Source organism: Stenella coeruleoalba, assembly GCF_951394435.1.
Source record: "Stenella coeruleoalba genome assembly, chromosome: 4".
In the NCBI taxonomy this organism is placed as follows: domain Eukaryota; kingdom Metazoa; phylum Chordata; class Mammalia; order Artiodactyla; family Delphinidae; genus Stenella; species Stenella coeruleoalba.
Genome location: NC_137149.1, coordinates 33332159 through 33347964, shown reverse-complemented (window position 1 = coordinate 33347964; position 15806 = coordinate 33332159). Strand labels below are relative to the sequence as shown.

The 15806-nt window shown below is 39.1% G+C and overlaps 1 protein-coding gene across 2 annotated transcripts in view; it reads left to right on the top strand.

Moving 5' to 3' along the window:
- Nucleotides 1–15806, top strand: part of NPNT (nephronectin) — a 75771-nt gene that overhangs the window by 35117 nt on the left and 24848 nt on the right. The window contains exons 1-6 of one of the 2 annotated variants that reach the window (XM_079920808.1): nucleotides 3677–3765; nucleotides 6050–6169; nucleotides 7736–7855; nucleotides 9487–9621; nucleotides 9964–10086; nucleotides 11447–11824. In XM_079920808.1, the coding sequence (XP_079776934.1) occupies nucleotides 6097–6169; nucleotides 7736–7855; nucleotides 9487–9621; nucleotides 9964–10086; nucleotides 11447–11824 (829 nt within the window). In that variant the 5' untranslated portion in view covers nucleotides 3677–3765; nucleotides 6050–6096. Of the gene's footprint in view, nucleotides 1–3676; nucleotides 3766–6049; nucleotides 6170–7735; nucleotides 7856–9486; nucleotides 9622–9963; nucleotides 10087–11446; nucleotides 11825–15806 lie in introns of those variants that run through there. The other variant, XM_079920809.1, reaches the window with a different exon arrangement.

Here is a 15806-nt window from a genome sequence, read left to right as displayed (position 1 = left end):
CTGCTTTGGGCCTTCGTTGCTGTACGCGGGCTTTCCCTGGTTGCGGCGAGCGGGGGCTACTCTTCATTGCGGTGCTCAGGCTTCTCATTTCAGTGGCTTCTCTTATTGCGGAGCACGGGCTCTAGGGGCGTGGGCTTCAGTAGTTGTGGCTTGTGAGCTCTAGAGCACAGGCCCAGTAGTTGTGTTGCACAGGCTTAGTTGCTCCGCGGCATGTAGGATCTTCCCAGGCCAGGGCTCGAACCCATGTCCTCTGCACTGGCAGGCAGATTCTTAACCACTGCGCCACCAGGGAAGCCCTCTGGTAATTTTAATTCATTCAGATTTCCCCCCTCCTTGAGTCTCTGTACCCATACAAATCTCCTCAGCTAAAAAGGGATACTATTATAGATAATAACCTTTTTCATAACTTTCCCATTAGAGAATAATTTGGGGCATGTCATATACCATATCATTGCATATTTTCGGGAATGAAAGATATTCTTTTGAATTTACAGCATGCTTTATAATAATTTCAGAAGAAACAATTTATAAATATCAGTTATTAATGTTTTGACATGGTTTATGTTTCACGTGTTGAATTCCTTACCCCGAGGAAAGAATCGGTATCTTATAGCACAGAACCAGACGGTAAACTTTGGTGAGCTAGTTAAGCCTCAGCTGATTGCTTTCCTTAGCACAATAGTCGAAGTGCTTTAACCCTAATATTAAGGGAGTTTCTTAAGGCCTTAGTGTTTGAATGATATGTGGTTTCAACCCCAGGAACCAATGTTCATTTAATTTGGAAGTTTAACTGGCTGTTAATAAGATGAAGTCTTGAAACAGGATGGGATTGCCTTTTGACTCTACTTTGGGTCTCACCCATCTTATAATATTTTGGTTAGGTAATAATGGCCACAGTTACCATTTTTTGCAGAAAGCATCTTATGTGCATTCTTCTCTTTTTTTTTCCAGCCCCAGATATCTCAGTCCTGTCCGTCTTTGCATGGGGTGTCTTATGTATATTCTAATTAAATGTGACCTAAATGTGACATAGTTCTTACACTTGATTTAAAACATCCATGATCTATTGTGTTACTTACTTAAATGAGATCTTTATGCAAATCATAAATTTATGCATAATTCTGGAGTGTTTTAAACTATTGGACAACATAATAATATAGGAAAAGATTTTAAATTGGTCCTATAAGACCTAGGTGTACCTAAACAGAGCAGGTTGATAATAATCAGTTTTTACATAATCTGTTTTTCTGAGTTTTCTGTCTGTGTTGATGACTAAAATCATCTTTTGAAAAAGGACCATCTCCTTTCTGGTGCTTAAAAAAATCGATATGAGGATGTACGTGGATGTTAACTTATAATGTTTGTGTGTTCCTGGGACACAAAATAGCAGTGATAAATTTTAAGGAACAGAAATTAAAATTAAAAAAGAGAAACCAGAAGAACTAGAAACTAATTTTTGTAAAGTATCTAAAGCATTCTTTTTGAACTCCACCAACTTTATGTAATTGTTTAATATACACTTATAAAGATTTTTAGGGCTAAAAATGACATCAGTTCAAAGTTGACTCTTATTACCTTCTTCCTGGTGTGAAGACGAACACTTGTACCCAACTCCTCTTGACCAAGGCAGTGAACAGCCTCTTTCACAACCCCTGGATCATCAAGCCACAAGTTTACCTTCAAGGGGTGAGCGTGCATTATCTCAGGTGGTCTGCTCCTCCCACCTGCACGGCTTCCTGCAGTGCTGTCACTTCTTGCCAATGTTCTGAAGACTCACCCCCGGAGTACCTAGTCCTCCACATTCCTGAGCATGTGAAGCAAGTATCAGGAATTGTCACCTGGTGCTGATTCTCTGTGCTCTACAATGCCTGGAGCCTCTGCTGTCCTTTCCCTGCCTCAAGTATCCGTTGCTTTTCTTCTTCTTCTCCGGGTTTCAAAATGTTTTCTAAAAAATCAGATAACAAAATAACTTCTGTTTTCCTGTGTAGGTGAAGTCAGGAATTCCAAAGCACCTGAGATTGGGGTTTTGATGACTTTCGCTAAATAGATTTTAGAAGCGCTCAAGTCCTCTTCCCCATGACCACATTTGGGGTGTAGAGTTTTTAGGTCACTTGGAAATCAAACCATACATTAGCTTCCTTCTTTTGGTGAACATTCTGTGATACTAGAAAGCCTGAGTTCTGGTTCTAGCACGGCGCTGAAGTAGCTCAATGATTGAGAGCAAGTCTTAGCAAACCAGTTCGTAATAGAAGGAGAGTAACTCATGCTCTCTTCACCTACAGGACTGGTGTGAGAATAGAAACACCAAAAGTATTAATGTCTTCATTAGGCTGGAAGATTTTGTAGAAAAATTAGGTGGCAGTATGACTCTACAGTATTTTTAAAAGACTTTATTCCTCACTCACTCATACAGTTAGGAACTTAGAATGACTGAATTAAACTCATTTAAATTATTAATTACTGTTTCTGTTCATAGGGAGCTTGATGCATTTGGATCAAGAAATTAGGGCAATGGGATGAATTTCAGAATCATTGAAATTTTTTTTTCTTTTAAAAAAATTTTTTATGGAAGTATATAATTAAAAATTTAAAGAGTAAAAGTTATGGCAGTTGACATATTGAGATCTGTTTGCCTGTGACCTCCACTTGAGTCAGATAAAAGTAAAAGCTTAGACTTCTGAGACATTGCACAGTTTAAGCCTCAAAGGGAAAAAAATGGTCTAAATTACATTGAATGAATGAAAGATTATTTTCCTTAAAAATCCATTGGGCTATCATACTCAATTAATCTCTTCCAGATTTTCAAGCACTTTTCAGTGTCTGCATGCTAATAAAATTTCTGATTCTTTTTTTCTTCCTGAAGTGTAATTATAATGCTGCGCAGCTTGCAGTTTTTGTTCTGAACCAGCCCCTTCCCCTTCTCCCCCAACCCAAGCTCCTGAATTCACCAACTTGCTAAAATATGCTCCTGACTGGAATAGATGCTCTTTAAGAATTGTATATACAACAATTTAAGCATTTGAATATAAGTGGTTTAATTGTAAAGTTCTGTCCTTGATGTAATATAGGTACATGATAGAACTCATTAGTTTTGTTTGTTTGTTTTTTTGCGGTACACAGGCCTCTCACTGTTGTGGCCTCTCCCGTTGCGGAGCACAGGCTCCGGACGCGCAGGCTCAGCGGCCATGGCTCATGGGCACAGCCGCTCTGCGGCGTGTGGGATCTTCCCGGACCAGGGCATGAACCTGTGTCCCCTGCATCGGCAGGTGGACTCTCAACCACTGCGCCACGAGGGAAGCCCAAATTCATTAGTTTTTTATCATAGATTTTCCTTATAGGGTATGTTACATCACAAACTTCTAGAAAAAAGAGCAAGATTTAAGTAAATTTAAAATAAAGGCACTAAAGTTTTCTTCCTACGTTCTCTTATCAACTTTTGAGATTGATTTGAGAAAGTGAGATCAAGAGTAATTGTTCTCTACATTTTGCTTATTATTATAGGAGCATTTACTATAAATTGGAAGTGTCATTTTTGAATTTCTGACTTAATCTGATAGTAATAAAACTGTCACTAGGTCTATAATCCAAGACATTTTGGAAGCAGCAAGTATTAACTCAATTTTATAAGGCATTTGGTCAGTAAGAAAATAAGGTATAATAATCATAGACTAGAAACCCTGAATATTGAGGAAAAAGTTCATCACCAGGACACCAGATGCTTTTAATCTTTTGAAGCTTCCTGCTTTAGCAAAGTTCTGATATTTGGTAAAAATTGATCATTGTTGATTATTATGGAATCCTATTTCATCGTTTCTGCAGTGGTTTTGTAAGGGTCAGTGGGAAGTTTTTAGGAGACACATGCGTGTGGTCAGTGGCAATGGTAGCAGTCACGGGGGACATCGACAGCAGCCAGCTAACTATTAGGGAGTGTCATCCAGCCCGTCACCGATGGTTAGAGTACAGCTTTCTCAAATTGCTTTCAGCCTATCTGGATACTTACGTGTCAGTTTATTAATAGCAAAATAGCCAACAAGCATTCTACATTTGCCCACTGAATGCTGCCTGTTTATTTCCTTTTCCATATTATTTCATAGGTGATTCTCAGGTTGGTTTGGGTCTTTTTATTGGAATTATGACATCTTATCGATTTTACATTTCCTTTCAGTTTCATGATTCTTAACCCCAAAGTGCTTTTGCGTATGGGAAGGGAAAGATAAATTTGGATTGAAGACCACCAGCAACCCCAGTCTGGATCATAAAGACTCTCATAGCCATTGTAAGGGGCCCTTTATCAGCCAAGACTGGAGTGGCCTCAGCTTTAGTTCATGGCCATAGCGTCTGAAGAAATTTCCATCAGCGTAAATACACCTTGTATGGGAGCTGCCTGGAGCTATAAATATCTAACCAGTTCCCATCAGGAACTCACGGAAGTTTCTGGGGCTTGTTAAGAATAAACTTAAGGGTTCTTAATGGACACATTTTATATCCATCAGTATCCTACCCTTGAGGTACAGGATTCAGTCTTACTCTGTTATTCGTTGTACTATTCTGTTATATTTCTACTTAAGTACAAAAGAATATTTAAAACACAAAGCCTTTCTCTAACAATATATTCAGATTTAAATACTGTTTACTATAATGTCAATCAGGGATTTTTCAAAGCCAGATGTGAATCTGCAGGGACATATTAGGCATGATAATTAACTCCTCTTAGAACATGAGAAAAGATTCCCTGACTCTAATTTTTAATAAATATTAAAATACAAGGTAGAAGAATATGAGAAGTGAAGTGAATACCCTTGACTGGACAAGAGAGTATGACGTTTAAAGTTAAAGAAAGCATAGGAGATGATGAAGGCGTCTGGTTTATTTATGTAACCTCCGCAGGCTTCACCCAGCTGCAGATCTGCTTACAGTTGTGTGAAGGTTAGAAAACAGGCCAAGTTGGCAAGATTTAAATTTGGTTAGATTTGAAAACAACTTGCGACTAGATATATCCTTATTTCTGATTTGACGATATGGATTAGTAGATAATTAAATTATGCTAATCAGGTACTTATGCTGGCCGTGCAGACAAAATAAACACGTCATTTCTTCTTAATGAAGTCTGTATTTTGGACATTACTGTTTCAGTGTATATTTGTCATTATGAGATTTATTTTCACTTGAGGCAGTGTTCAACTTGAGTTGGAAAATTCTCAAGTGAAGTTTATTTACCCACTTCATATTGATATTTAAACCCATACACCTGAAATACATAATGATAATCTATTATATATTATCCACTAGTATTTCTTTATGCCCTTCCTAACTGCAGAATGAATGAAACTATGATGTTGGAGGGTCTTTTTTTTTTTTATTTTGTGACTCAAATGCTTTACTAAAGTAGGAGACTGACATTTCTTCTTTAATCTGAGATCAATATACACTTTATAAGATTGAACAAGAGGAACCTCAGTATTGATCACTCTAATTCAGTGAGCTTCTATCCTCTGAAAAAAGAGCTTTTCTTTGGGAAGGTCAAAGCAGTCTAGTGTTAAAAATCCATGTACTTTCTGTAAACTAAGATAGGCTCACACAGTATGTTCTTTAAACAGAGACAGGAAGAAATTGAAATAGGAAGATCACATTGTCAGGAGTGAATCTAGTAGTATCACCCAGATATTTTGAGGTTCTGGAGTCAGAAAGATGGTTTGTGCTCTGCTCTTTCTAGGGAGGATAAGCCACGTGTCTGTGAGGGGAATCTTCCCAACTGTCCTTTGTAAACAGAGATCCCATGCACTACATTACTTAAGCTTCAGAAATTCACACGGCCTTCCATTATTATAAGGCTTTCGGTCACCTCTGATAGGAAACTCCTGGTGGCCCCCAGTGTAACCAGCATTAAAACGAAGACACTGTGAACAGACTCTGTCTCTTATGTAAATGGCTGGTTACTATAGCTTGACTGACTCCTCTTCTTCATTCTTTGGAATAGAGAAGCATTTTCAGTGGTTTGCTTTAATGTTGAGGCTTTGTCAAATTTCTGCTTCAACCCCATTCTTTTCAGATTTAAACGAGTGTGGCCTGAAGCCGCGGCCCTGCAAGCACAGGTGCATGAACACTTACGGCAGCTACAAGTGCTACTGTCTCAACGGATACATGCTTATGCCGGATGGATCCTGCTCAAGTATGTCAAGAATCTTAACTGCTTTGGGCTTGACTTCATGCTGTGCTCTGGGAGTGTGTGAAAAGTGGCCTCCTAGCCCTCCTCCTAAACAGGATGTGAGCACGTGTTTGTATGTGTGCCTAAGGAATGGAAAATCAAAATAAGAGTTGCCCACTGTAGATGTCTAACATTCTTTTGTCAGGGCTGCCAATGTTAAATTGATTCGGAAATGGTCTTTAGAACAAGACTCACAAAACTAATGTATTTTCTAACGTTTTTCCTAGCACTTTTCTGCTTGTCTTCTATCTGGGCATAGAACTATTCCATGTAGAAAAAGAACATTGGTGACCGTTTGAGGGCTGTTGTGCTCTTGGTAAGGATGGACACTAAATTATTTGCTGGTAGAGAATCCATCCAGCCTGGTGATTGAGTATAAACCGTCCATAAGTACCTCCTCACTTCATTTTTTTTTTTTTTTTTTTTGCGGTACACGGGCCTCTCACTGTTGTGGCCTCTCCCGTTGTGGAGCACAGGCTTCGGACGCGCAGGCTCAGTGGCCACGGCTCACGGGCCCAGCTGCTCCACGGCATGTGGGATCTTCCCGGACCAGGGCACGAACCCGTGTCCCCTGCATCGGCAGGCGGACTCTCAACCACTGTGCTGCCAGGGAAGCCCCTCACTTCATTTTTACATTTCTTTATAGTAGTCTGAAGACTAAGTTTTTTTCTTAAAAAAAAAAAACCTACTTCAAATTTAAAAAAATGATTATAATAACATAAAAGTAGATTTCATGTGTGTCTTTGTAAGAAAGAAATGGATGGTGTTTCCTACTATCATTTTGATGTGTTTATAAAACAGACAATGGCCTGAAATTCTCTGCAGGCTGAACATTGAATTGAGATTGTGGTTCTATGATGTCCAACAATTGATGACTTGATTTTTAATTTTACTGAACTGTCAGTTAAATTGGTTAATTATCAATCAGTTAATTATCAGTTGTCTCTCTCTAACTGGGTTGCATTTTATAAAATAAAAAAGGTTAGCTAATTTTATTTATCATTGCATATTTAGCATGGAACTTTTTGCAATAAGGTGAGTTCATGTTTATTAACATGTGGCAGTGATGCTAGAATCCTCTAACATTGTACAACTCAGTGGGAAATCTGCTGTGCCTGGAGAAGTTTAATGGATGGTTGAGACAGTTACTTGGATGCCTTAGTTAAGACCAGCACTTAACATGAGTAATCTGGAAAAATACCTCAATGCTCCAATTTCCTTGGCTACTGGAAAAGCTTCCAGATAATCTCTCTGAGATAAAGATTTACATTTGTCTTCTATTTCTTCAAATACATTAAAGGTCTTCCCCAGATGCTAACAGAGCTGGTTCCCTTCTTAATTATCCCTGAGGGAAGAAGGTCTTTGTGTTCTTCCTCCTATTTTTGACTTTCTTTAGACTGTTGGAGAACTAAGCCCTTTTCATCTGCATTGTTGATTCAGTGTCACTGATTTCAGGACAAGTAGAAAACATAGTTATATGAGGTACAGAGTATGCCCTCTGCCTCTCTCGGACAGTCACTGTCTTTCCAGGTGCCCTGACGTGCTCCATGGCAAACTGTCAGTATGGCTGTGATGTTGTCAAAGGACAAATTCGGTGCCAGTGCCCCTCTCCTGGCCTACGGCTGGCTCCTGATGGGAGGACCTGTGTGGGTGAGTTGTAAAATCAAGCATCTCTATCAGCAGTCTCTCTAGGGTAAGGAAGGAAGTGAAATGTGATGGCAGGAAGGAAAAAGGGCAGTTACTCAACATCAGGTAATTAGCTATCCTTTAGACAATATCAGATGTCTCAGAAGGGGACCTCTCTCTGTGAAAAGACCGTGGAAACTTTGTTTCCAAAAAAAAATGAGGGACAGGAGGAAGCTTCAGGCAGAGGAAACCACACGTGCAAAGGCATCGAAGTTTAGAGGGAGCATAATATTCAGGGAACAAGAAGAGCTCAGTATTTCTAGGACGTAAGAGGCAATGAGTATTGAAGCTGAGCTGGTAGACAGGGCTAGACTGTATGTATTGCACTAAAGGGTTAGTTTTTTTTTTTTCCCCCCTGTAAATTAGGAAGTCAGTAAAAGATTGTGGTTAAGAGTCTGGGCTTTGATTTTAAACCTGGCTCTGCTATAGACTTGATATGTAACCTTAGGTAAGAGGCTTCCTTTCTTGGAGCTTCAGTCTTCTCATCTTTAAAATGGGAGTAATGTCCTTGTGAGGATTGAATGAGATCATGAACGCAAAGAGCTTAGCACGGTACCTCACATGTAGTAAGCACTGAATGAATGGAGGTATTTAGGGGCTCAAGAGATATTTACTGAGTACTTTCTATATACCAGGCACTGTGCTAAGTGCTAGGATATAGAGTAATGGACAAAGCAGACAAGATTTCAATCCTCTGGAAGAGGCAGAAAAGAAAGAAATATTCAGTAAAATTACAAACAATGCCAAGTGTTAATATGAATAACTAAGGGAGTAAAAAACAAAAAGGATCTGTTTTAGAAAATAATGGTCAAGGAAAGCCCTGAAGTTAGACATGGACCATTGGCCACATGAAGAATCAGCCAAGCTGGTGAAAACGTTGCAGAGCACTGCAGTGAAAGACAGGTTGGGCTGTTTGAGGTTCTGAAAGAAAGAAAACCATATCCTTAAGTACAGCATATGGGGTGGGGGGTGGCTTGAGATACAGCCAGTGAGGTGGGTGAGGACTGTTTATTACAAGGTCGTCAAAGACGTGATGAGGAATGAGGAATGAATTCAGAAAGCAAGTAGAAACAGTTGAGAGTTTTGAGCATGGGAACAATCCCTTCTTATGTCTTAATAAAATCATTTGTTGACAGTTGAGTGGGAATGCTTTGGAGAGGCTAAGATTGGCAGGGAAAAGGCCAGTTTGGAGGCTCTTGGAATAGTCTATCCTGGTGGCTTGGGCTAGGGTAAAGGCAGTGGGTGAAGAGCAGAGTAAATGAGTTCAAAGAATTTGTCAGAGGTAGAATCAGCTGAGGTTAAGGGAAATACGGTTGTCAAGGATGACTCCTGTTTCTAGTTCAAGCAACTGCGGGGGGGATACAGGTGCAGTACATGCTGAGATACGGTACAAGAGGAGGACAGCTTGGCTTAGAAGGATGAGTTGAAATTTGGAGATATGGGATTTATGTTGCCTGTCAGGGCAACCAGCTGGATAACATTTATGATGAGCCACTACGTGCGCACAACCATTTGCAGATAGTAGTGTATTTTAAAAGCTCCTCCATCTGAACGTGCTGTTGCCCTTCCTAAGACGCATTGGCTTATGTTTCTAGACATTGATGAATGTGCTACTGGAAGAGCCTCCTGCCCTAGATACAGGCAGTGTGTCAACACTTTTGGGAGTTACATCTGCAAATGTCATAAAGGCTTCGACCTCATGTACATTGGAGGCAAATACCAATGTCACGGTAATGAACCCCAACCCTTGCTTTGTGTTGTTTTTTCCTGTGGAGCGGAAAGGTCTCTTAATTATGGTGATGACTGGGATGTCAAGGGCAGGGGAGGGTACTGGCATTAAATTAAACAAACAGAAGTGAAACTCAAACACTAGCAGTTCTGGGCGCACACTACTTTATTTCTTCTCTTTATCTGTCAATTTTACGTGAACCTTCACATTGCAAAAAAAAATTTTATTTGAAACTGTGTATTTTTGGTGTAATCATATTTATCATAAAATAATCATATTTATTTTATGTGTAATCATATTTATCTCCCAAATAAACCTCCTCTTTTCCTACTTCCTGATGCAGATATAGATGAATGCTCCCTTGGTCAGTATCAATGCAGCACCTTTGCTCGATGTTACAACGTACACGGGTCCTACAAGTGTAAATGTAAAGACGGATACCAGGGCGATGGACTGAATTGTGTTTGTGAGTCATGCTTGTCTCCCAGCTCTAAATTCCAGCAGGAAGTACAAGATTACACAAAGGCCATTACTAGGAAAGATAAGGAACAAGATTAATTATCAAACGAATATCACTTTTCATATCTAGTAATACTAGTCCGTGATTTCCACAAACAATAAAATCACTTGCTCAGGAAGTTTTAAAAATTAAAGACTCAGTAATACATTCTAATCTTAAAAGCATTCAGTTCCTTGACTAAACTCTCAGTAGCTTCTCCTTAGCTGGTACGAAAGTATAGAGCCCTCCTTGAGAATTTGATTTTAAATGTATGTTTGCCATTAACATTAGATTATAATGGTGGGATAATCTGAATATATTCTTTCCTCTGTTTTATGCCTCCAATTCTGCTCTTAAAAAATCATTTCCATATTTATTTTCTCTACGTTCAGAACTGTTTTGCTTTTTAAATTTTTATAAGCTCTATTTGTAGTATGGCTATGTATGTCAGTAGATAAACATTAAAAAAGTACCCTCCAAGATGAAAGTTTCACAAACCAAAGGCCACAATTTAGCATACATTTCATGCAACGATAGATCATTTTTTAAATGTCTGGAGTAAAATATTTACTGAAAATCATGGGGCATAAAATCATAAGGATTAAAGGATTTTTGAAGGGTCATGTAGTTATACTCCCAGTCTGGAATATATGCTTACAAGAAGATTAAATATTAATTCCTTTCGGTGAATACAATCAAGGACAGAGTTTCCACAGGTGATCTTGGTGACCTCTGAAATTTTTTTTTAAAAAGCAATTGTATAAATTAGTAAAGGGGAAGGAAAACCAAATATAAAACAGTGAGTAGAACATTTAATGTAAATGTATTTATGTGAATTTAATTTATATAAAGTGTGGAAGAGAAAACTATTAGTCTTCAGACAATTCTAAACATGATTTTATAATATACACATACCATGGAGACACTTAACATAGACTCTAAATATACAGTTCTCATATTTTAAAATTTTAAAATATCTCTGCATTTAAAAATCTCATTGATTCTTCTCTCTTTCCACTTTACAAATACTTAAAACATTTTATGTTTCAGATGATACATTTCATTACAGAAAAACAATATAATTTTTGTGTATATCCACCAAATAGATATATGTGTGTATGAATATATATGTGTATATATTACGTATACACACACATACTAATTTTTTTTGGAAAACAGCCTGACTTAACAGTAGGGGAATATTCTCAATGTGAAAAGTAAGCCAGTTGGCATGAGGTATTTTGATGTGTTTTTTTTTTACAATTTGATATTTTACTTCTTAAGGTGAGAGGGTTGTACACTAATTTAAATACATTTACTATTTTAGATATTCCAAAAGTCATGATTGAACCTTCAGGTCCAATTCATGTACCAAAGGAAAATGGTACCATTTCAAGGGGTGATGGAGGACACAGTAATTGGATCCCTGATGTCAGAAGTACTAGGTGGCCTCTGAAGACACCCTATGTACCTGCTGTCATTACCAGCAGGCCCACCTCTGAGCCAACAGCAAGACCTGCCCTGAAGCCAGCGCCACAGCCTGCCCCACCCACAGAACTCAGAACACCTCCACCAGCAGCAGCCCCAGGAGGACCAACCACCAGCCTGACAAGTGTAGCACCAGTTGCCACTGTGTCTCCAAGAAGGATTACAGTTGACAACAGGATACAGACAGAGCCTCAGAAACCCCGAGGAGATGTGTTCAGTGAGTCATAAACGTTACCACATTTTTTTGAGGGTTTTATTCCCAGTTTTATTGAGATGTAATTAACATACAGCACCGTATACGTTTGAGTACAGCATAGTGGTTTGGCTTATCCGTATCATGAAATGATTACCACAGTATGTTTAGTTAACATCCATCATTTCACGTAGATACAAAATAGAAGAAAAAGGAAAACACATTTTTTTTCTTTGGTATGGGAACTCTTAGGACTTACTGTCTTAACAACTTCCATATAAGTTATACAGCAGGTATAACTATAGTCGTTGTTGTGTATATTGTTGTATGCTACATCCCTGGTACTAGTGTATCTTATAACTGGATTTGTACCTTTTGACCACCTTCATCCTGTTTTCCCTTCCCACCTCTAGTAACCACAAATCTGATCCCTTTTTCTATGGGTTTGTTTTCTTTTAACAGTCCACATGTAAGTGAGGTCATGTACAGTATTTGCCTTTCTCTGTCAGATTTATTTCACTTAGCATTCTATCCTCAAGGTCCATCCATGTTGTCTCAGATGGCAGGATCTTCTCATTGTTACGGCTCACTAACATTACACTGTAGATATGTTTGTATATACCACAATTTCTTCATTCATCTGTCAGTGGACACTTCGGTTGTTTCCATGTCTTGGCTATTGTAAATAATGCTATGAACGAAGAGGTGCAGATATCTCTTACGCATAGTGTTTTTATTTCCTTTGGATATATTCCCAGAACTAGGATTGCTGGATCATATGGTAGTTCTGTTTTCAGTTTTTTGTGGAACCTCCATACTGTTTTCCATAGTGGCTGCACCGGCTTAAAATCCCACCAACAGCGCATCAGGGTTCCCTTATCTCCACACCCTCACCCACTTGTTATCTCTTGTCCTTTTGGTAAACAGCCATTCTAACAGGTATGAGGTGATATCTCATTGTGGTTTTGATTTGCATTCCCTAGTAATTAATGATGCTGAGCATCTTTTCATGTATCTGTTGGCCATTTAGTGTATCTTCTTTGGACAAATGCCTGTTCAGGTCCTTTGCCCACTTTTTAACTGGATTATTGGATTTTTTGCTATTAAGTGGTATGAGTTCCCTATATATTTTAGATGTTAGCCCCTTGCCAGATACATGATTAGCAAACATTTTTTCCCATTCCATAGGTTGTCTTTTCGTTTTGTTGATGGTTTCTTTTGCTGTGCAGAAGCTTTTTAGTTTGACGTCATCCCACTTATGATTTTATTGCTTGTACTTTAGGTGTCATATCAAAAAATCATTGCCAAGACCCGTGTCAAGGAGCTTTCTTCCTACGTTTTCTTCTAGGAGTTTTGTGGTTCCAGGTCTTATGTTCAAGTCTTTAATTCATTTCGAGCTAATTTTTGTGAGTGGTGTAAGTTTAGGGTCTAGATTCATTCTTTTGCATGTGGCTATCCAATTTTTCCAGCACCATGTATGAAGAGACTGAATTTTCTCCCTTGAGTATTCTTGGCTCCCTTGTCAAATATTATTTGACCGCATTGCTTAGGTTTATTTCTGGGCTCTTGATTTTGTTCCATTGGTCTATGTGTCTGTTTTTATGCCAGTACAATACTCTTTGATGACTATATCTTTTTAGTATAGCTTGAAATCAGGAAGTGTGATGCCTACCACCTTGTTCTTCTTTCTCAGGATTGCTTTGGCTATTTGGGGTCTTTTGTGTTAGCACATTTTTAATAAGCTTTTTATGATGGCATTTCAACCACAGGCCATGGCTTGAATAAGAATAAAACTCATAGATACAAAGTGTAAGTTATATATCCCTATTGTGAAATATTGTAAAGAGCTATATAGAAGCCAGTCAGTTGGGCAAATAAGATTGTGAATAGAAATGGAAGGAGTATCACAAAGTTATATAGTAGATCACAGCTTCTATCCAGTATGAGAATTCTAACATATTCATATTTACTTGAAAACTCTTAGAGATGGGGAGCTTAATATAGCACGTACCATGTAACTTTTAATCTGAGTGTTCATTCATTCAATCAGTAAACATTTTTAGTGTGTTTTAGAATGCCAGGCCCTATATTAGGCATTGGGCTTACAAAGGTAAAACAGAAAACCTTATAGTCTGGTGGAAAAGACAGTTGCCCCGAAGATAACTGTGGTACTGTGTTAGTGGGAGAGATTTGTGTGGGACATTATGGGGGTAGAGAGAAAGGGTGCCTAACCCATCTTTGGCCAGGGACAGTTTGGGGAGTGGGGAGGCTTCTTGAGTGAAATGGGGCAAAGGGGATGAAAAAAGGGAGGCATTATAGTTCACGGGGACCACACAACAGAGGCACAGGTGTAGGAAGCAGCACAGCATGTGCAATAAACTGCCAACAAACTGGCAGTTTGAGCCAAGGATTGATGAGAAAAACTGGACAGCTACCCCTTGTATTTACTGTAAGCTGGTGGTTAAATCTAAACTGGAGCTAGGTTGGATTTAAAGATTCCAGATTTTTAATGGGTGACTGGGTACCACCAATGGTGATAGAGGCTATAGGTAAAGGAGAAGTTCTGAAGGAGGAAGAGGTTGTTCCCTTATTACCAGAACAAAATTTGTAATTTTTCGACCTCTTTCTGAGCCTTTTAATGTGTTCTCTTTTTAAAAGTTTCTCTTGCTTCCCATTATTCCTCTCTATACCAACACACATACGAATTAAAAATAACATTGAAGGGCTTCCCTGGTGGTGCAGTGGTTGAGAGTCCGCCTGCTGATGCAGGGAATGCGGGTTCGTGCCCCGGTCCGGGAGGATCCCACATGCCGCGGAGCGGCTGGGCCCGTGAGCCATGGCCGCTGAGCCTGCGCGTCCGGAGCCTGTGCTCCGCAACGGGAGAGGCCACAACAGTGAGAGGCCCGCGTACCACAAAAAATAAATAAATAAATAAATAACATTGAAGTTCACCAACAGAATTTAGCAGGATGAAACTGGGGAGACACGGAGTTCCGATGATGTTTGAGAGCACTTGTTCTAAGAGAGTGTGATCTTAAAGACATGCCCTGGGAAAGAAGTACCTTGATTCCATGCCAAGGCTGTTGCATGCTACAGATAGCATTGCTGCCTCTGGATATTCCTGCCAAAAATTAAATTCCGCCCTCATTTCATCTTCAGCCCTTGCTGCTGGTTAATGTCAGCATGGATGAGGATTATTTTGGACACTTCTTAATTTGCTGTCTGGAGACTTTAGCATATATTCCAAATAAGAGAGTGGTTCTGTTCTTAATTCAGAACAAATAACTAGTATTTATTCACTGTGAAAACAGAAAGGAACCTTAGCACTATTTTAGTTCAACGCCATTTATTCATTGACTGTTTTCTTCATTTCTGGCATAATAATTTCTTAAGCCATCCTTATTCTCCACTGGTCTGAGAGTAGACTTTGGCTCTCCTCATTCCATGAACTTTCAGGTGATGTTAATTACAGCCACTGTTGAGCAGTCTCCAAATAGCCCCATACTTCAGTTGTGTTTTTCTTTACATTGAGAGATATATATATGTTTAATGGAAGAGGTTGTTAAACAGAACTTTCCTCTGTGATGTGTGTGTGTGTGTGTGTGTGTGTGTGTGTGTGTGTGTGTGTGTGTGTGTGTGTGTGTGTGTGTGTGTGTGTGTGTGTAGGTATGTATTGTCCCCCAAGAAAAGACTATAAAGATATTCTAAAAGGAAATCAAGGAAGAAAAACAATTATAGCACAAGTACATCTCTAGCCCAGACTTCTCCCCAAACTCTAGACTTGTATATCACCTGCCTGTTTAACTGCTCTAGTTGGATGAAGATACATGTCTCAAGCTCAACTTGTCTAATCATTCCTGATCGTCACCCCAAACACATTCTACCCACAGCTTTTCCCGCCCCAGGAGATAGTACCTCCATCCTACCAATTGCTAAGGCCAAAAAACTTGGAGTCATTTTAAATTACATTTTATACCCACATTGAAGCTGTATGGAAATCCTGTCA